The sequence below is a fragment of the Calcarisporiella thermophila genome (genome assembly GCF_041956535.1).
Source record: "Calcarisporiella thermophila strain CBS 279.70 unplaced genomic scaffold VTP21scaffold_21, whole genome shotgun sequence".
Taxonomy (NCBI): Eukaryota; Fungi; Calcarisporiellomycota; class Calcarisporiellomycetes; order Calcarisporiellales; family Calcarisporiellaceae; genus Calcarisporiella; species Calcarisporiella thermophila.
Window position 1 is genome coordinate 117,009 of NW_027192211.1, and position 17,337 is coordinate 134,345.

Consider the following 17,337-nt stretch of genomic DNA (forward strand, 5'->3'; position numbering starts at 1 on the left):
TAAGAGTTACTTTGCACAGGCCTGTTTTCAACGATCCCCAATATATTAAAATGATTCCAGATGGTAATCAGAATTTGATGTGATGACTTGGTCCCTCTTATCCAACAGCCCCTTCTATTATTACTCACAAATTCATAATCTTTTGTTTTTCTTTATAGCACCAAACAATACGCCTCCTGTTTTCCCGCTCGATTGCTAAAACAGACAAAAAGCACTCCTTCTCCTTCTTATGGACTCCCAACTTTCATCTGTTTATTGGATTATCTTTACGAATTCCAATATTCCAAATATGGCATATTGGTTTATTTAAAAATTACTAAACCATCTGGCGGCGGAATATTCTATGCCGTTTTTTGCAAAGTCGCAGCCGACAGCTGGCACTGCGTATAGGACTTCAAATTCAATTGATATGGAGTCGCACTGTTTACGTTTGCCATAATATAGGCATCCAACGCCAACAACATAAAAGTCTCCCGTATTTATCTAATTATTTTCCGAATGCTCCACCATCACTATATGGGAATACGCCTATCATATGCATAATATCAGTTAAGTGTTTGTAAAATGGGCCTTTTCAGGGAGCCATCAGCGTGTAGGAGTCTAACCATCTTCAAAATACCCCACTCGCAATCGCCACGCACTGATCTCACTTTTAAGCTTAGGGCAGGAGTGAACTTGATCAGCACTAAGCGGTAAACCTGTGAATGGATCTGTTGAATATTTCTGCAGGTGTCTCAAAAGGGTCGAGCGATCAATGATCTTCCCACTAGGTAATTCAACGGGATCAAGCATAATCTCATCCGTGATCGGATCGAAATAACGGTTGTCTATATCTTTAGAGTCTTTTGAATGAGGTAATGTGGGAGAAGGGATTGTGTGGTATGGGTGACATAGTCTATATATTTCTTCCTTTTGAGTAGGAGAAAGATAACGGAAGGGTATTCCCCAAAACTCAATGCGCTTCAGTCCAGGAAACTGCGATCCATAAACTAATATATAATAATACATCATGTTAATATGGAGTAGAATATATGATTACTGTCTCTTACCTCTTAAAATACTTATTCTTAAAGAATAGATGGGAGAGGACCTCACGACCCGTGATAATGATATATATGTCGAATCTTCTTCCACCTATATCATAGCAAAATAATTCAAGTAAACAGCAAGAGAAGGAAAAATCAATTGTGATATGATAATACTAGTGATCCCTGCTTTTTTATCTGTTCAACAACGTCATTCGTCTTCATTTTGGGGTTAATCCCACATATACTCTGTTTTGGAAAATACGTGTTTGAATTCCATTCTTACAATTAACTAGTTTTTATACCCTTACATTGCCTCTTGATGCAAATTCTGCTCTCCCTATATTTTCCCACTCACCTCCTTCACGTGTCTTCCCAGCTAAACCACACACTTGAGCAACATTCTTATTCTGATGAGGAACGAGTAGGATAGCTGCTATTTCAACAGGGTATCTACGTGCATGATATAACTCAGACTACTGGTGAATAAGAGTCAATGTACTAAAAAAATTACAAAAATGTAAATTCTAGATGGATCGGTGGAGTTGCAAATCTTTCCGCTAGATAGCCAGATGAATTGTCTTGTAATAGAGAATTGGGATCATGGCCATCACGAGATGGAGTAGAAGCATTAACTTTTACAATGAGTGATAAATTTAATAGGTGTTGGCGATACATAAGCGATACTAAGGAAATTTTAAATATTCGATAATCTTTATTAAGGCAGTCAATGCAGGGGGAAGTAATAAAAAAGACTACATTATATTTATACACAAAAATAGGAAAGAAAAATAAACACTAAATTCAACTGCTATTATTTATGCAATAAACATAGTTGTGCACGATCAAAATCTAAACTGGATACAAGCACATTAGCAGTTTTGAATGTACTAAGATAGAGCAGATTTATGCCTGCTTTTGTTAAAGGAGTGGAGATTGAGTGGATAATGCCATATTTCTCAAGTGTATATTTGCCAAGATCTATCTGAATTAGTCGATACGGTGCCTCGCTAGAATCCATCTGCAGCACATAGTCATCAAAGCAGCGCAACAAATGCTGGTCTATAACCAGTGAAACGCCCTCTACACTGGCTGTGTAAGAAAAAAATCTCGGTGATGCACTAAAATAATAATGAGAAATATTAGAACAAAGCTTTGGGATAATATGCGAGAGTTATTTGCAAAATCATATATACTCATAGCCTTCAATCATATCGGGATATAATAAGCATTTAATTAAAACTAACGCCCACTGTGACATATATTCTGAGCTCAATCCTACGCACCGCAGCTCCGCTGGAAGCACAACGTTGGAACACTGCACTCCTGCAAGAGTGGTAGTGTCGGGGTAGGCTGGGCGAGATGAAGGCGGTAGTGGCTGCAAGGTCGCAATTGTAGACGAAGTTTCGCTTGCCTCATCGTTGTCTAAAGCATCACTGTCAACCGTAGCTGCAGCAGTGCTAATAGTAGTGACAGGGGTGTGGGGTGGAGTTATCTGGTGCTGCTGCTGTTCTGGGGACGGAGCCTCGGCTGAGAAAGAGAAAGTGAAACCACGCTCTCTCAGCGTGGCAATAACCGAATGTAGCCTCGACTGCTTTACTATATTTTATATGAAGTGTTAACGCAATCTATATAGTAATATTGCATTAAAGTATAGATTACAAATAACGAAATCCGTCTGATAGGTTGAAAAATAGAATATTGATATAGAAGAATTTGCTAATGGTTCAGAAATATCGTTAACCCTCTTTCCAGCATTATCTATTTAGATAATAAAAATGTACATCAGTTAAACCAACAAAAATTAGCACGATAAAAGTACATATATACTTACCGAATCCTGTATTATTGTCCACTTGTAACACACGGTACACTTCATCGCTCACCTCTACGTTACAAACCGGGAGTAGTAGTGGAAGAAACTCATCGTCAATGATGTTTGCTTCAGCAACAATTGAAATCTCAAATGAGTTCTCAGTGAAGTTAAAGAAGAACTCAGAGCTGTAAAGAGAGGGAGGAGGGGGGGGAAATGTCAAAATAAGGCAGTTAATATGTATGAAAATTCATTTATAGATGTATGCCTGATAGAACAAAAATGATATCAGCTCAAGGTAAATCCCTATCATCGCACACTTACGGTCCATAGTTGAAGAAGCATGATCGTATAATAGCCGCTGCACAATGGTTCAGGTAGGCTTTAGGGAAATGAAGGAGCTTTAAACGATTGGAAAATATATGAATGTTTGCATTCATCGCTTCTTCTTTAAGAGTATATCAATTGTAATGCAAGCCAAAGAGAAATATTATCAAATGTGACTTGGTCGGTGCGTATCTCGAAAATGGGAAATCATTAGAATAATTAAAAAGCACAAAGATCGTAATCGAGATAATAAGAAATTGGAAAATAGCAAAATAGCAAATATATTTAAATTTTGTAAAGACTATGCCTGCACCTGGAATAATGGGTGGATGATAGAAAAGGTACAAGGAAAGGTACGTATATACTTTGTTAAAATTGGAAATAAAATGTGTATAAATATATATATAAATTACAACTATAATATATCGAGCAAACAAATTAAGCGTTTACTACAGCTAACCGTCGCTTAGGTATCGTCATTACCACTACTTCCCGGTTGTTCATCTCATTTTCCACTCCCTCGTACACTTCGCCTTCTTCGTCAATATTTTCATCGCTATATCCGTCTCTATTGCTCTCGCCACTCAGGTATCCTCGCCGAGGACCAATATACCCTCTCCGGGTGTAAGGCCCATCAAGGCTTTTAATCTCATCGCGTCTTCTTGCACCGGCGTATTTACTTCTGCCGTTGTAACGAGAAAGTATCCTTACCAAAACCGAGCCATTTGGGTACCCATACCAAGCGGCAACAACCCACCCAAGTAGTAAGAACAACATTGCAATGAGATAAACGTAGAAGAGAAAACGCAGTGATGTCGGAAGAGTATATAATATGAAAGATTCAAATGAAACCAGGAGAACCAAAGCAATAGAGCCTAACCACCGCGCAACCAACTGGAACAAGATGACCCATTGTGGAGCTATCTCGTTTGTCGATAAGCTTGAGCTGCCACGAAATGTGCTACTGTACCGAGAGGAGGCAGAGGAGGGGTTGAATTTATCCTCCCACATTACAGAATCAATCGCTCCTCCACTACTTAGTGTTTCTCTCCTTCTTCTTCCATCAGCTGTTGCAAGAACATTTCCCTCCTGGTATTCACGCTCCCTTGTTGCAGAGTTTGCGTTATTATCTTCTTCTTCCAAAACCGGAGATCGTAGCGAGCGTGCAGGGCGCAATACCTCAAAGGGCTTTTGTGGCATAAGACTTTTATCTGACTTAGATCTCCACCAATGTACCTGAGGTATTATCATAAACAGCGGTACAAAGCCAATAGCGAATATTACTAAAGCTAGTTCAATAGGGAATCGCAATATCTCAAGAGGTGGGTTTTGTAGATCTGAAAGAGAGGGTCCATGCAAACCGGCAATGGACGTCCCAAGGGCGCCTGAATATAACAATATAAACCCAGCGGTGTACGTTTGTTTCGTCGGGAATCTCGCGAGAGAAATGGCAAAAGGGGCGGCTATACATGCAACGGATATCAAAATTACGTGACGAATTAAGGAAGGATCAGTGGAGAAGGCTCCTTCTGGCGTTTTTGATCCATTGGGGGTGGATAGAGGGGGAATTTTGGGAGTAGTGGAGCCGGAGCCGTTTTCTTGTGAGATGCTCACGCATTTTAAAAATGCTACCGAGACTCCCTCTCCTGTTGCATTTACACCACCGGTCGTCGGAGTGCCTGTATTGCTCTGCATGGGATCTGCATTTTCACCATAGATTCGTAACATCCAGGTATCTTTCGGGAACCTACTCGTGGTTTGGCCAGTTTCGTCTAATTCTTCCCCACCAAAGAGTAGCAAGTTTACAGCCCCCTTCCTAGCATCTTGGATCTCTGGTTTGATTGGGATAAGCCCGGCTCCCACGCGTCTTGTGGGATATTTCTTTGAAGATAATGGATCAAAAGACGGGATTAGAATATTCCACGTGCCCCCCTCTGCATCTACCACTGCGATCTCCCCAGGCTGCCCATTGCCCAATGAAGATAGGCCTGCCCCACCAAATACAAAGGATTGAGTAGCAAACTGTGGCGCGTTTACGCTCGGATTTTGAGCCATAGAAGCTCCAAAACGAGGAGCGTTACATAAACTAAACGGGTGCCATTGACCACTGTAATCAATGATGTGTATTGCGTATCCATCCTGGAGGGCGCAAGTATTAGTATCCGATGTATTGCAACCGCCATATAGCATTAAACGGTTATCAGTTACAACAGTGCCTGCGCTGTCATGACGACCTAACATATCATATTTATAAAACACAAACTTAATAGAACTCTGTGTTCATGTTACTTACCGGATGGAGTGGGCCCTTGCACATCGACCTTTTTCCATGTAGCTAGCATGTTTTGCGCTTCATACACGTAGCTACCCGAGATGGTCAATCCCCAGGTATCTGTGAACAACTCCTTTCCATCAGTTCCATGGGATATGTAGAGTGTTTGATTTTCGTTGTTTGTCTTAGAAATATCTATTCCTGATGCCACTCCCCACCTTGGGCTTGGAGATTCACCGGGACTAATTTTCAGTTGGTACCATCTCTCATAAACGAGATTAAATATCCACACATCACTTAATGCCTTCTCTCCAATTCCTTGACCAAGAGCAATTGCCAAATTGTATTGGTAGTCATTTTTCGTGCTGTCGGAGCCAAAAGCCATACAGCAACGAGCTGGTGGAGATTCATTATTCGCAGAGTATGAATTGGGTTTACGCCAAATATAAGTGTTGACTTCAAATATCCAAGTATCACTTAGTATTTGGCCGTCAGACGTTCTTAATTTTGGAGAAAGTAGAGTAAAACATCATTAAGAGAATTTCTATTTATAAACTTTTAAGATTACCTTCCACCGAAAAGGATTACCAAGCTATATTTAGAGATATGGGCCATGGCAAAATCTCTACGTGGCAAGGGCATAATACTTTGGTCCGGTAAGCTTAACCATTGAAGTTTTGGCACAGTCATGTTTGACTGGCCACATGTGCAAGTAAGTAAAGAGATTAGAGAAACAATAGTTGGCCACCAAATCCATCGGCTTAAAGAAGATCGCATTTATTAAGAGAGCTAGCAGCGCGTAAGTTACTAGAAGAATTAATTCCAGGAAATACACTTTTTGTGGGAAAGAAGAAAGGGCAATGGGGAAATGGCCTCGGAGGATGGGTATTTGAGGGCTTGAAGGGCGCGAGCATGGCGAAGCAATTAAAGTTTTCTTCTGAGTTGTATTAAAGCAAAGCCACGTTTGATTGGATAGTGGGAAGGCCGGAGGTGTAGAGGCGCAGTCACAGGGCCCGTTTGAGCCCTTGCCCGCACCCTTCTTGCCGATGTACCTCGCTCACGCTCTGGCCTCGAGTCCAGAGTGGCCGAACAGAAAAATTGCTTGAATTCAAGCCCAAACGCTCCGGTGGCAAAGTCCGTGCAATTGGCTCGGAAGTATTAATCCATGGAACACTACGGTCGGACTTAAGCCCCGAGATATTTGAAATGATTAGAAATGCCTACACTGCTGCTTTTCAACCTTTCTTCCATCAAGTGCGGTGGGATTTTGTGCTTATAGAACTTTTCCATTTCTTCTTTCCCCTTTGCCTGCTGCTCATTCATATAAATAGAACTAGACTTATTTATAAAGTGCTAATCACTTTTGTTTCCAACACAATTTGATGTCAAATCCTGATTCTCCCGGCACTTACAAATCATGCCTTGTCAAATTCTTTCACTTACACCCTCCAGACCCAATAGATCGGTTCACAACTTCCTACTGGGTTCGCCCTTATGTTTTGCTCATCACTCGCACTCTTTCCCTTAGTTATGCGCTTGCTACATTCATTGGCAGGTTCATTCTTTTACAGAATCGCCTTTATTCGTATATCTTTTACTTCACCAACCTCTCATATATTGGACTTCTTCTCTATTTTATGATTGCTTTCATTCTCAGCGTAATGTATATACGGGGTAGCGAGCTACAGTTTCTAAGGGGGGTTTGGGGCCTAATTGTTTGGATAATTTATGAATTATTTGCTACATTCCATTTACTTGTTCCGATTGTATTCTGGGCAATACTATTTCCAGCCGCCTTTGAAGAAGGTATAAAATGCATTTAGTAGGCTTAATTTAATGAAAAATAAGCTAACACTATGTATATTATCCAATACTCATATATAGCTCGTGATGCGAAAATATCCCCTGGCTATACCTGGTCAACCATCTCTGTACATGCCCTCGACCTAATTCTACTCATCCCGGAGGTCGTGCTTAATAGAATTCCTATTGCTGTTGCGCACATGATTTTTGTAGTGATAATACTACTTCTATACATGTTTGAAACGTGGATCGTACACGCGCAAACTGGCAAATGGGTTTACCCTTTTTTGAACTGGGATCCACCTGGAAGGGCGGCAGGGTATTATCTAGGCGTACTTGTTCTCACGCTACTGATCTTTTTGGTGCAATATGCTGTGTACCGGCTGAAAGAATGGACTGCACGGAGAATAGACAGTCGAAAGAAAGAAAAAAATAGAGCGAGAGAAAATGGAGACGTTGAATCGAATGCAATGTCTGAATTGAGCCCAACCCTTGATTCTATAGAAATGAAGGAGAATCATCGTGGACACTAAGGAATATTAATTCAACTCTGTATGTAATTTCATTTTCTTTAGTAGCTGTATAATATATTCTATTTACTTTTGCGACTATCTTAAAATATTGAATTCTGATAAAAATGAGAATGAAAGTGTAAACAATAAATCCTAGCGCGCAAGGGAAAAAAAAAACAATCAAGAAAAGAAAATATCTACATTAAAATTTACAACATACCAGGAAACATGGGGAAGCGATTTCAACAATATAAAAAGAAAGACAAAAACATGTTAAAAATGAATAACTTGATACACATCTATGGTCGACGTCTATTGAATAGAAACCAGTTTCATTTATTTGACATTCGTGAATCTCCTTTACGTTGCTGTCTTTTTGTTAAGAGAGTAGCTCTATCCATGCACAATTCAAATAGCATTGATTTTACCCCGTTTTCGGAACCACATGCGAGACGATAGGGAGCTTGAAGAGTCTGTGGCACAACACTGTGAAGTTCGTCTAGGTTTAATTTATTCAAATTGTCTCCAAGTTGCACGTCGAATGGGTCTCCTTTCTTATGTATTTTTTGAGTATCTCCAGCTTTAAGGACTTCCTCGTGGAGGTTAGGGCATAGACTGCTATTCTTGATTACAGACCGAGATTGAGATTCGTCTTCTCTTCTCTGAAATTCATAAGTAATGTCAAAAAATTCCTTCATAGCCGCTATTCCTGGTGAACGCTCATTAGGCAAGGTCATTTCCTTTGATGTGTATAAATTACAGCTGGCCTCGGTGATTCTCTTGGATATATTCTTTTTTATCTTTGGCTTTTCGGAGAATGGTTCACCTCGGATCCAGCAATGCTCAAAAAACTCGTCAATATTGTATCGTTTGTTTGGGTCGACGCATAAAAGCCGGCTCACTAAATCCTTAGCTGCATCGCTCACATTGTCCCACCATGGAGAGAGGAATTCGTACTCTCCACGCGCAACTCTATCTAAAAGTGACTGTGCGTCACACTCCTCTTCATCGCCATAAAAGGGTGGAAACCCACAGAGCAATGTATATAACACGCAACCCAGAGCCCACATGTCCACTGACTTACTATAGTCTTTGTCATTAATAATCTCTGGAGCCGTATAGCCTATTGTTCCACAAGGGGTGCTCGTTGAACCTTCCCATAATATCTTAGAGAGCCCAAAATCTGCAATCTTTACACTTCCTATGCCACCTCCACCGATACCAGGGATAAACTCTCCTTCATCTTCCTTTTTCTCATCTGGCAAGAGAGGAGAACGAGGCAATTTGCTAGGCACAATAGGAATAGGCTTAAAGAGTAGGTTCTCTGGTTTGATATCGCTAAGGATTAAAATATTCAATCAAGTCATTTAAAATATTATTGATCAAAGGCAAACTTTTAAAACTTATATACCGGTGAGCAATTCCCTTTTCTCCATGCAAGTACTTAATCCCTTCTGCGACCTGAATAATAACATGTCTGGCAAGCTCCTCTGAAAAATACGTGAGTTCCACGATACGATTGAATAATTCTCCTCCCTCCAGCAATTCCAAAATCAGATAATAGAAGTCAGAGGTTTCGAGAAAATCGTGCAACTCGACTATGGAAGGATGATGAAGTCCGCGCATTATTTGGACTTCCTTAAGAACACTCTCCCTCTAGTGAAATTAAATGCAAAAATGTTAGACTGCTTTAAAATCATATAACATAATCATTCCATTACCTGTGAGACATTTAGTTCAAATTTTCTTACGATCTTAATTGCCCACCATCTTCCCGTCTCCACGTCAATAGCCTTATAGACCAATGAGAAAGCTCCTCTATTTCATGGTGCAATGGGTGAGAGTAGTTAAAAAGAAAAAATGATTTCGCATACTCACTCCCCCATTTTTTCTACTAACTTGTATTGCTCCAGCCCAGGGTATCTGTCTCGGGTAGAGTTTGATTCGTGCAGTATCGCTATATCCTTGGAGTTGAACGGTGTTGTGGAAAGTGTTTGAGAAAGTGTCGTAGGTGATGGGGAGGGTAGAGGAGAAAAGAGAAAAAAACTTTTTAACTGTTCATAAAACGGCATATCGAAGAGGTTTTAATAAGAATAAAAATGAAAAAAGATATAAAAAAGCGCTAGTTCATAATATTGATCTCAGCTTCTGATTTTGATCCAATTAAAATTGTCGATGCGTGCAATGTTTAAATCTCTCGAGCTCATTTACTAAGATATATATCATAATGTTAAATGGATAAAATGTTATTCATCTAGATTGTCACCTCTGTTTCTCCTCGACTCTTCTTCTTGGACTCAAGTTCAATAAATACTATTTCTTTTTAGGGCCATACTTAGGGGGTAATAATACGCAAAAGACCAAATCTAGATGTGAACCCTTGGAAATTCATCGAAGCCACTGTGATAAAATATTCCAGTCACATTAATTCATAAACAGTCTACATCCTTTGTAACCATTATTCGCATACAACACACTCCATATTAACAATGTCTTTATCGTCTTCCTCGACGATTATGGACAAAATTTCCAGCATCTTCTCAAGCAAACCTGTGCAATTCGCACTCACAGCTATTCTTGCATCTGGCCTCACGGGATTCGGAATTCTTTATTACCAGTCAGCAGCACGTCGAGACCGCGCGAAGAAAATTAAACAAGAATTACTACATTCTCACGAGCCTCGGGATCTTTCTTCATCTACTCGATTAACAGAGTATGGAACTGCACAATCTAAATTTTCGAATGAGTCAGAGGATCTTATTAGAGAGCAGCTCTCTCGTAACATTTCATTTTTGGGAGAAGAGGGTATGCAGAAATTGCGTGGAGCATTTGTAGTCGTGGTCGGTGCAGGCGGTGTAGGCTCTTGGGCGGCATTAATGCTGGCGAGATCTGGAATAGGAAAACTACGACTAGTGGATTTCGATCAAGTAACACTTAGTTCTTTAAACAGACACGCAGTTGCCACTCGAGCGGATGTTGGAATTCCAAAGGTTGAGGCATTGCAAAAGCGAATTGCGGAGATCGCTCCATTTGTTTCAATAGAAGCGCGGGTAGAACTATTTAATAAAAATAATGCCGAGGATATATTTTCTGGTATTGTTATCTTTATATATCCGTTAAGCCTTAAATCATTATAACCATTTACTTTTAATAGGCAATCCGGACTATATCATTGATGCAATTGATAATATCGATACCAAGTTAGATTTGATTAAGTATTGTTATGATCACAAGCTTACTGTAATTAGCTCTATGGGTGCTGGTGCCAAGGCAGATCCGTCGCGAATTCAAATTACAGACATTAGTGAAACACTGGAGGATCCACTGGCAAGATCAGTGCGTAGACGACTGCGTAAGATGGGTGTAGAAAGTGGGATTCCAGTAGTATATTCGACTGAGAAACCTCATCATGTCCGGCTTTTGCCACTTGGTAAGTTCAGGTATTGTGAAAACGTTGCAACTTGTGTGCTTATTTGATGCTACCGTGTTTAGACGAAAACATGGTAGAAGATGCGGATGAGTTTGCTACTCTCCCAGATTTTCGCGTACGTATTCTTCCTGTCCTTGGCACTCTCCCGAGTATGTTCGGGATGGCTCTTGCAACCTATATCATCCTCAAGTTGGCAAATTTCCCCGTTGAGCCACTCTCAATTAAACTTCGGGATGCTCTATACCAGCGATTGCATCGGGATCTGAAAGTGCGTGAAGAGAAGATGCATAAAGAACAGTAAGTTATCTATTAGATTATTTCCAACCTTTAATAAGCGCATATTTAAATATCTATATTCTCAGGGGTATCCCACTTGACTTGCGCGACGTTGGTTATATATTCGAAGAGATTTGGAGAGGTCGTAGTGCTGTTTCTGGCTCTATGGAAAAACTTGCTCTCACAAGATGGAATCATAATCTGCCACTTTCTCTCCAGAATTGCGTTTGCATGACAAAACGAGAGGCCGATATACATGATAAACTCACGACACCACCAGAAGAATATTATCCTACTGAAGTGCTGGAACTTGTAAAACGGCGGTTTGCAGAGGAAAGAGCGGTTGGAACGTATCGATAATTTAAAAATTACTGGTTTTTTGTGGTTCCTGTAGATTATCCTTCAATAGATATGCTTTTTCTATAATTAAATCATACGAAGGATCTTATGAATGTTTATAGCATTACGATAAGACACCAATTAGGTTAGGATTAAAAAATGAAAAAACTAACATATATGTATGACTCGTCCCGAGAAGTGAATCCAAGTTTCCTCTATAATTGTTATCAAATTAACACAATGTCGCGGGGAAATAGTTCGCTAGCCATCGAGCTCATAAAAAATCGTAGGCATTAGATGAGCTTATTACATTTATAATTTTTTTTATTTCTCCATTTGCTGAACTTGTTATGCTTTCATTAAATCGAATGTAAAATTTTTAGAGAGAGTCGAGAAGCAAGCCGCTTGTATTATGAGTGCTTGACTACAAATAAATATGGGCAAGAGTATCTCGATCCCGAAAAATGCGAGGCTAATAATTGGGATCCGATAAAGTAAGATAGTTGCAATTGTGATTGACCAAATGCTTACTTATTCTATAATAGAGCCTCTAATGAGGAAGCTATGAGAATCAAACTCCTTGTGAAATATTGTAACGATATTAGTAATATGCTTGATAGACGTGAAGCAGATAAAGTGATAGCATCCCTCAAATAAGTAAGCGATGTAATAATTGTGATCGCAATAAGGAAAGAGAAGTACCATGTGCGACCGTTATATATTATGCGAAATGAAGCCTTCTTGCATTTTAGTCCAGAGAATAATAAAAAATATCACACCGAACATTCTTCAGAGGCCTTTCACATTCCGAGACAGGCTCAAATACGGGTTGAAAAGCGATCGAGAAAAGTAAGGGATCCAAGATTAATTTTTTGAGGTTAATGACTACCTACGCTCTAATTAAATTCATTGCAGAAAATTGTGTCCTCGGTTTCCAAAGCGGCTCAATGTATTATTCCAAAAAATCTCCATAAGCAGGCTGGAAAGCAGTTAAAGAGTGTATTATATATAAATCCGAATTTCAATGCTGTGACTAGTTGAGTTTCATTGATATTCGTGCAGGAACTCTTTTCTTTGCTCAGCGAGGCAGCACAGCTTGTTGGCAGTGAGGTCAGTATCGGCGATACCTATGTCAAGGTAATTGCAGTCAAGATGACAGAGAAATCTGTAGCTTTGGAAGTAAATGAAGAGGTGGCATAGGGCATATGGGATGAATACGAAATTGAGTATGATTCAGATATGAAGCTCCGCTGAGATTCTTTTAATATACAGAAATCATTCGTAGTTTATGTACAGTATATACAATGCTTGTTATCATTTATTTTTGTCAATTAATGGGAATAGAATGTTAATGTCCCCAATATCCACGAGGGACTATTCCCAAATGGCGAGTACATAGTAGATTTTCGCTAGACGCGAGTGTTGAAAGGGGAGGGAGGATTCTAATGCACTGTAGCTAATTGGCGAGGGAACGGCTATTCAACGTTGATTGTTATAGCCTATCAAGGTCCTATTCATCAGCCTAACATTCTTTTGCATACACTCATAGAGTCAAATTACCAAAAGATAAGCTAATATATGCTAGTCTAACTTCACTTTATGCTCAAATGATAGGTATTGCAAGCATTTCCCCGCCATTCTCTTAATGGGAGCTCACATTTAATAGTATTCGCGTATTGGTTCAAAACTCTGATTTTTTGGATTTTACCTACTTTGATGTCAAGTCCTTTGCTGGATTTGTTAGAATCCTAGCTTCAGAAAGGATGCTTGCGATTAATTCCAATTTGGTCAATTGTGACTACTCCCTACTTTATCCTTGGCAACGCATCGCGTTGAATTTGCTTCCATTGTCTCATCATTCTCTATTACTCTTACCATGGTCTCATTATTTTTTGGAAATAACCAGTTTGAAGAACTCATTGGTAAGTAAGATTATTAAAAAAATTAAAATAATACATCATGCTGGTTATATCAACCATGATACTAATATAAAATGTCTACTTCAATTTCCGTAAGATCGCGCTACATCTGAACTTCTTCCAGCTGGCCATGAAGATCTAGCGCTTAATCTCGAAATTTGCGATCAGATTCGCAGCAAACAAGTTAATGCACGAGAGGCAATGCGCAGTTTAAAGCGTCGCATTGAGCATAAAAACCCAAACGTTCAGCTACTCGCCTTGACTGTAGTTCTTCTTATTTTATAGTCATTAGACTTATTTAATCTAATTTATCAATTGATTAGCTGACTGATACATGCGTTAAGAATGGTGGACTTCATTTTCTAGTAGAAATAGCATCACGAGAGTTCATGGATTGTATCGGTGGAATTGTTAGATCTTTGGTTTGTATCGGATATATTAAATGACTCATTCTTGTACTTATGCACCTCTTATAATAGTCATGCAATGCAGAAGTTAAACAGAAAATTCTATCCTGTGTACAAAACTGGGGAATTGCGGCGAAAGAAAAACCGCAACTCAGTTACATTTCAGAGATCTATCAAACTCTCAAACATGAGGGATTTGTATTCCCACCACCATCACAAGCTGATGCAATAATGTTGGATTCCGAAGCGGTAAGTGCCAGGTTTTTTCGGCCATTCAAGCCTAATATTTATACAACATTTACGTCGTAGCCACCTGAGTGGTCCGATAGCGATGTGTGCGAGCGTTGCAGAACGCCTTTTACTTTTACTAATCGTAAAGTAATTTTCTTTGTTTACTTACTACATATATCGGATACACTTGCTTAAAATAGCTTGTTTTATAGCACCATTGTCGTGCCTGTGGTAAGACAATATGTCATCAATGCTCGACACACAATTTGGCACTCCCCCACCTTGGAATTACTCAAGAGGTGCGAGTGTGCGATACTTGCTATGCAAAAAAGAAGATTGGACGACAAAGCTACCAGAGACATTCGCCACAAATACAAATTCAATCGTCGTCATCTACTAGAAATCAAGCTACCCCCGCACCTGCGAGCGAAGAAGATGAGGACTTAAAGCGCGCAATCGAGTTGAGTTTAAAAGAGGCTGAGCGAAAGAAAGGATACACTCCATCTCCGTCGCGAGTCGATTCTAAACCTTCTCAACCGAATAAAGCAGAAGAAGAAAGCGACCCGGATCTTGCTGCTGCTATTGCTGCCTCACTTCAAGATATGAATGCTCAGCCACAATACAAATCAACTTCATCCTACTCTCCCTCCTTTCACAACGGGCCAAGTCAATTGCCATCTAACGATTTACAGGCTATTGAAAGAGAGAACTTGGAGCTCTTTTGTACAGTGGTTGATCGGATAAAAGAGTCAGGCGGAGATATAATGAGTGATTATCACGTACAGGCACTCTATGACCAGATGGGATCAATGAGGACTAAATTGGCGATGAGTTTGGATGAAGCGGTAAAAAAACATGGTAAATTTTATGGGTTCTCAGTTTGATACCAGTAGAATTGCTGAAATATTTAATATTCTCTTTTAGGGCGGTTTGTTCAACTCCATGAACGTGTTAATAAGGCAGTTAAGCTATATGATAACCTCCTGGAACAGCGTTTAACAAATGCATATAATCGCCACTCATTGTCACACAGCGTACACCCACTACCTTCTCCTCCTGTAGTTGGGGGCGACTCTATGTATTCGAAGCTTGTGGGAGGGTCACAAATATTAAATGAAAGTATTTATCCAAGAATTGATGCTTCTGCCCCTTATGTTTTCAATCAGCCTACTGGCTATCCCCAACCTCAACCACAACCCCAACCCCAACAGTCATCAACCCCATCCTCTGCATGGCCTTCATCCTATGCACCTAACCCGTGGCCAGGTCCGACGCCTCAGCAGCAGCCGCAACAGTCGCAGCCACAGCTACCACACCCTCACTCTGGAAGCTATTATCCCTCCACGGCTCCTTCGGCTTTACCCCCACAAAATCAACAGCAGCTACAACCGCAAACGCAGACTCAGATCTCACATCCTACGCAAACAGAATACCAGCAGTCGTACTCATCCCCAGGTTATGACAACAGTGCCGCTTATAATCCACCTCAATACGCTCAAGCACCACAATCCCAGCAACAGCTGCAATCTCAGTTGCAATCAAGCAACCACTATCCTCATCCTGCTCAGCATAGTGCCCAAGTAGAGACAGCTAAAGAAGAGGCACCACTAATTGAATTGTGATTGGTTATATATTATATGAAATTGGCTATAGTGATTTTTGTTATAAAATAAAGCCTATGATTTAAGTATATAACTTTATCTACTATTAACATTATCTTTCCTATAGAATATATCCATCATATTTTGTGTAGGAAAATATGATTTTTTTATGGGCATAGATATACAATGATTATTTCCTAAACTCTACATCAATAAATGATGGCCAGTAAAGCTAAACTTGTAAAGTAAAGATATAATAAAAATCGAATTTTTGAGGGTAAAGCAGTATATAAGGCGGAAAAAAGTGCATACTCAGTGCTATTATTTTTTTTTTCGCACAATATTGGAATAGAGTAAATAAGGATTTACACTAAAACTTGCAAGCTATTAAGCTAAAAAAGAATTGTCCAAGGCCTCTATATTCTAAGTTTTAAAACTATTTTTCTGGGGGGTGTCAAATGTAAATAGTGGACACATGATTGCAGTAAGTGCCAACTAATAACTAATAGTAACATAAATGTCTAGAAGTCAACCCTAGCTATAAATACCCAACACCATATAAACTGACTATCCGCAATGTATGTGTTAGTAGGCTCAGCTCTAATTCATGAGATACATGATATTGACAACTCATATTCTTAGGCGGTACTTAGTATTAATTTTGGTCAAATATTCATATGTATGAGAGTTAAGTCCTTAAAATATACTTCACATATTGCTTAAATTTATTTGCGTTACTGACTAATATATACCTAACCCAATCAACTTTTCTGGCACGTGGAGTCTAGAGGAAAGAGCAATCAACTTAGCTCAATATTTTGTCCATGTCAATGCGTGCGCATGAGTTTTCACCAAAATTCATTTTCGAAAGCATTTTCACTACCATTTTCTACTATATATACTAAATCTCTCAAATTGACGGTAGTATCACCTATATTTTATAAAAATTAAATTATGGTTTATTCTTTGTTATCCATGTATAATGCTCCTTATTACGATGCTTCCTCAAGACGCTATTTGTCTGGAAAATGATACTCTTAGTGATATTAAATTAGTGACTGCAATTTAATTTTGATTCTCCGTGGCTCATATTGTTTACCATTTCTCCAACATAAGCGTTTTCTCATTCAATACTCGACAGAATGCAAACGCGTTCAGGATCAAAGACCGCCAAAGTAACAATTGCAGATGCCAATGTCTCCAGTGTAAATGTGACTAAACAAAAAAAGATTCATGCAGAAACCGAAAAAAACCAAGATATGCCTGTAAAAAAAAAGCAAGAAAACCTCTGGCGGAATCGCTCAATCAAAAAAAAGCAAAAGGGAGAGAGGTGATATAAAAAGAAACAAGATTGAAGAGGAAGAGAATGAGAGCGTTGCGTA

General features: G+C 39.5%; 7 protein-coding genes across 7 annotated transcripts; 3 read left to right on the top strand and 4 right to left on the bottom strand.

Moving 5' to 3' along the window:
- Positions 1-487: 487 nt before the first annotated feature.
- VTP21DRAFT_5108 (uncharacterized protein) lies at positions 488-1,011 on the bottom strand (the record flags this gene model as incomplete). Its single annotated transcript, XM_069395594.1, has 2 exons — positions 488-528; positions 606-1,011. 2 exons carry the CDS (start codon positions 1,009-1,011, stop codon positions 488-490), a joined length of 447 nt encoding a protein of 148 aa, XP_069248183.1.
- Positions 1,012-1,839: 828 nt separating this feature from the next.
- Positions 1,840-3,278, bottom strand: VTP21DRAFT_5109 (uncharacterized protein; the record flags this gene model as incomplete). The annotated part of the gene is made up of 5 exons (XM_069395595.1): positions 1,840-2,146; positions 2,222-2,624; positions 2,688-2,786; positions 2,860-3,026; positions 3,163-3,278. The coding sequence occupies 5 exons, from the start codon at positions 3,276-3,278 to the stop codon at positions 1,840-1,842; spliced, it is 1,092 nt and encodes a 363-aa protein (XP_069248184.1).
- Positions 3,279-3,603: 325 nt separating this feature from the next.
- On the bottom strand, positions 3,604-6,127 carry VTP21DRAFT_5110 (uncharacterized protein; the record flags this gene model as incomplete). Its single annotated transcript, XM_069395597.1, has 3 exons — positions 3,604-5,399; positions 5,459-5,937; positions 6,006-6,127. 3 exons carry the CDS (start codon positions 6,125-6,127, stop codon positions 3,604-3,606), a joined length of 2,397 nt encoding a protein of 798 aa, XP_069248185.1.
- Positions 6,128-6,819: 692 nt separating this feature from the next.
- VTP21DRAFT_5111 (uncharacterized protein) lies at positions 6,820-7,773 on the top strand (the record flags this gene model as incomplete). Its single annotated transcript, XM_069395598.1, has 2 exons — positions 6,820-7,243; positions 7,322-7,773. 2 exons carry the CDS (start codon positions 6,820-6,822, stop codon positions 7,771-7,773), a joined length of 876 nt encoding a protein of 291 aa, XP_069248186.1.
- Positions 7,774-8,084: 311 nt separating this feature from the next.
- On the bottom strand, positions 8,085-9,824 carry VTP21DRAFT_5112 (uncharacterized protein; the record flags this gene model as incomplete). The annotated part of the gene is made up of 4 exons (XM_069395599.1): positions 8,085-9,090; positions 9,164-9,408; positions 9,474-9,570; positions 9,652-9,824. The coding sequence occupies 4 exons, from the start codon at positions 9,822-9,824 to the stop codon at positions 8,085-8,087; spliced, it is 1,521 nt and encodes a 506-aa protein (XP_069248187.1).
- A 417-nt stretch (positions 9,825-10,241) lies between these two features.
- Positions 10,242-11,818, top strand: VTP21DRAFT_5113 (uncharacterized protein; the record flags this gene model as incomplete). Its single annotated transcript, XM_069395600.1, has 4 exons — positions 10,242-10,845; positions 10,907-11,182; positions 11,245-11,479; positions 11,545-11,818. 4 exons carry the CDS (start codon positions 10,242-10,244, stop codon positions 11,816-11,818), a joined length of 1,389 nt encoding a protein of 462 aa, XP_069248188.1.
- A 1,855-nt stretch (positions 11,819-13,673) lies between these two features.
- On the top strand, positions 13,674-15,976 carry VTP21DRAFT_5114 (uncharacterized protein; the record flags this gene model as incomplete). Its single annotated transcript, XM_069395601.1, has 7 exons — positions 13,674-13,719; positions 13,814-13,980; positions 14,040-14,138; positions 14,196-14,372; positions 14,433-14,501; positions 14,567-15,212; positions 15,279-15,976. 7 exons carry the CDS (start codon positions 13,674-13,676, stop codon positions 15,974-15,976), a joined length of 1,902 nt encoding a protein of 633 aa, XP_069248189.1.
- Between the last annotated feature and the right edge of the window lie 1,361 nt (positions 15,977-17,337).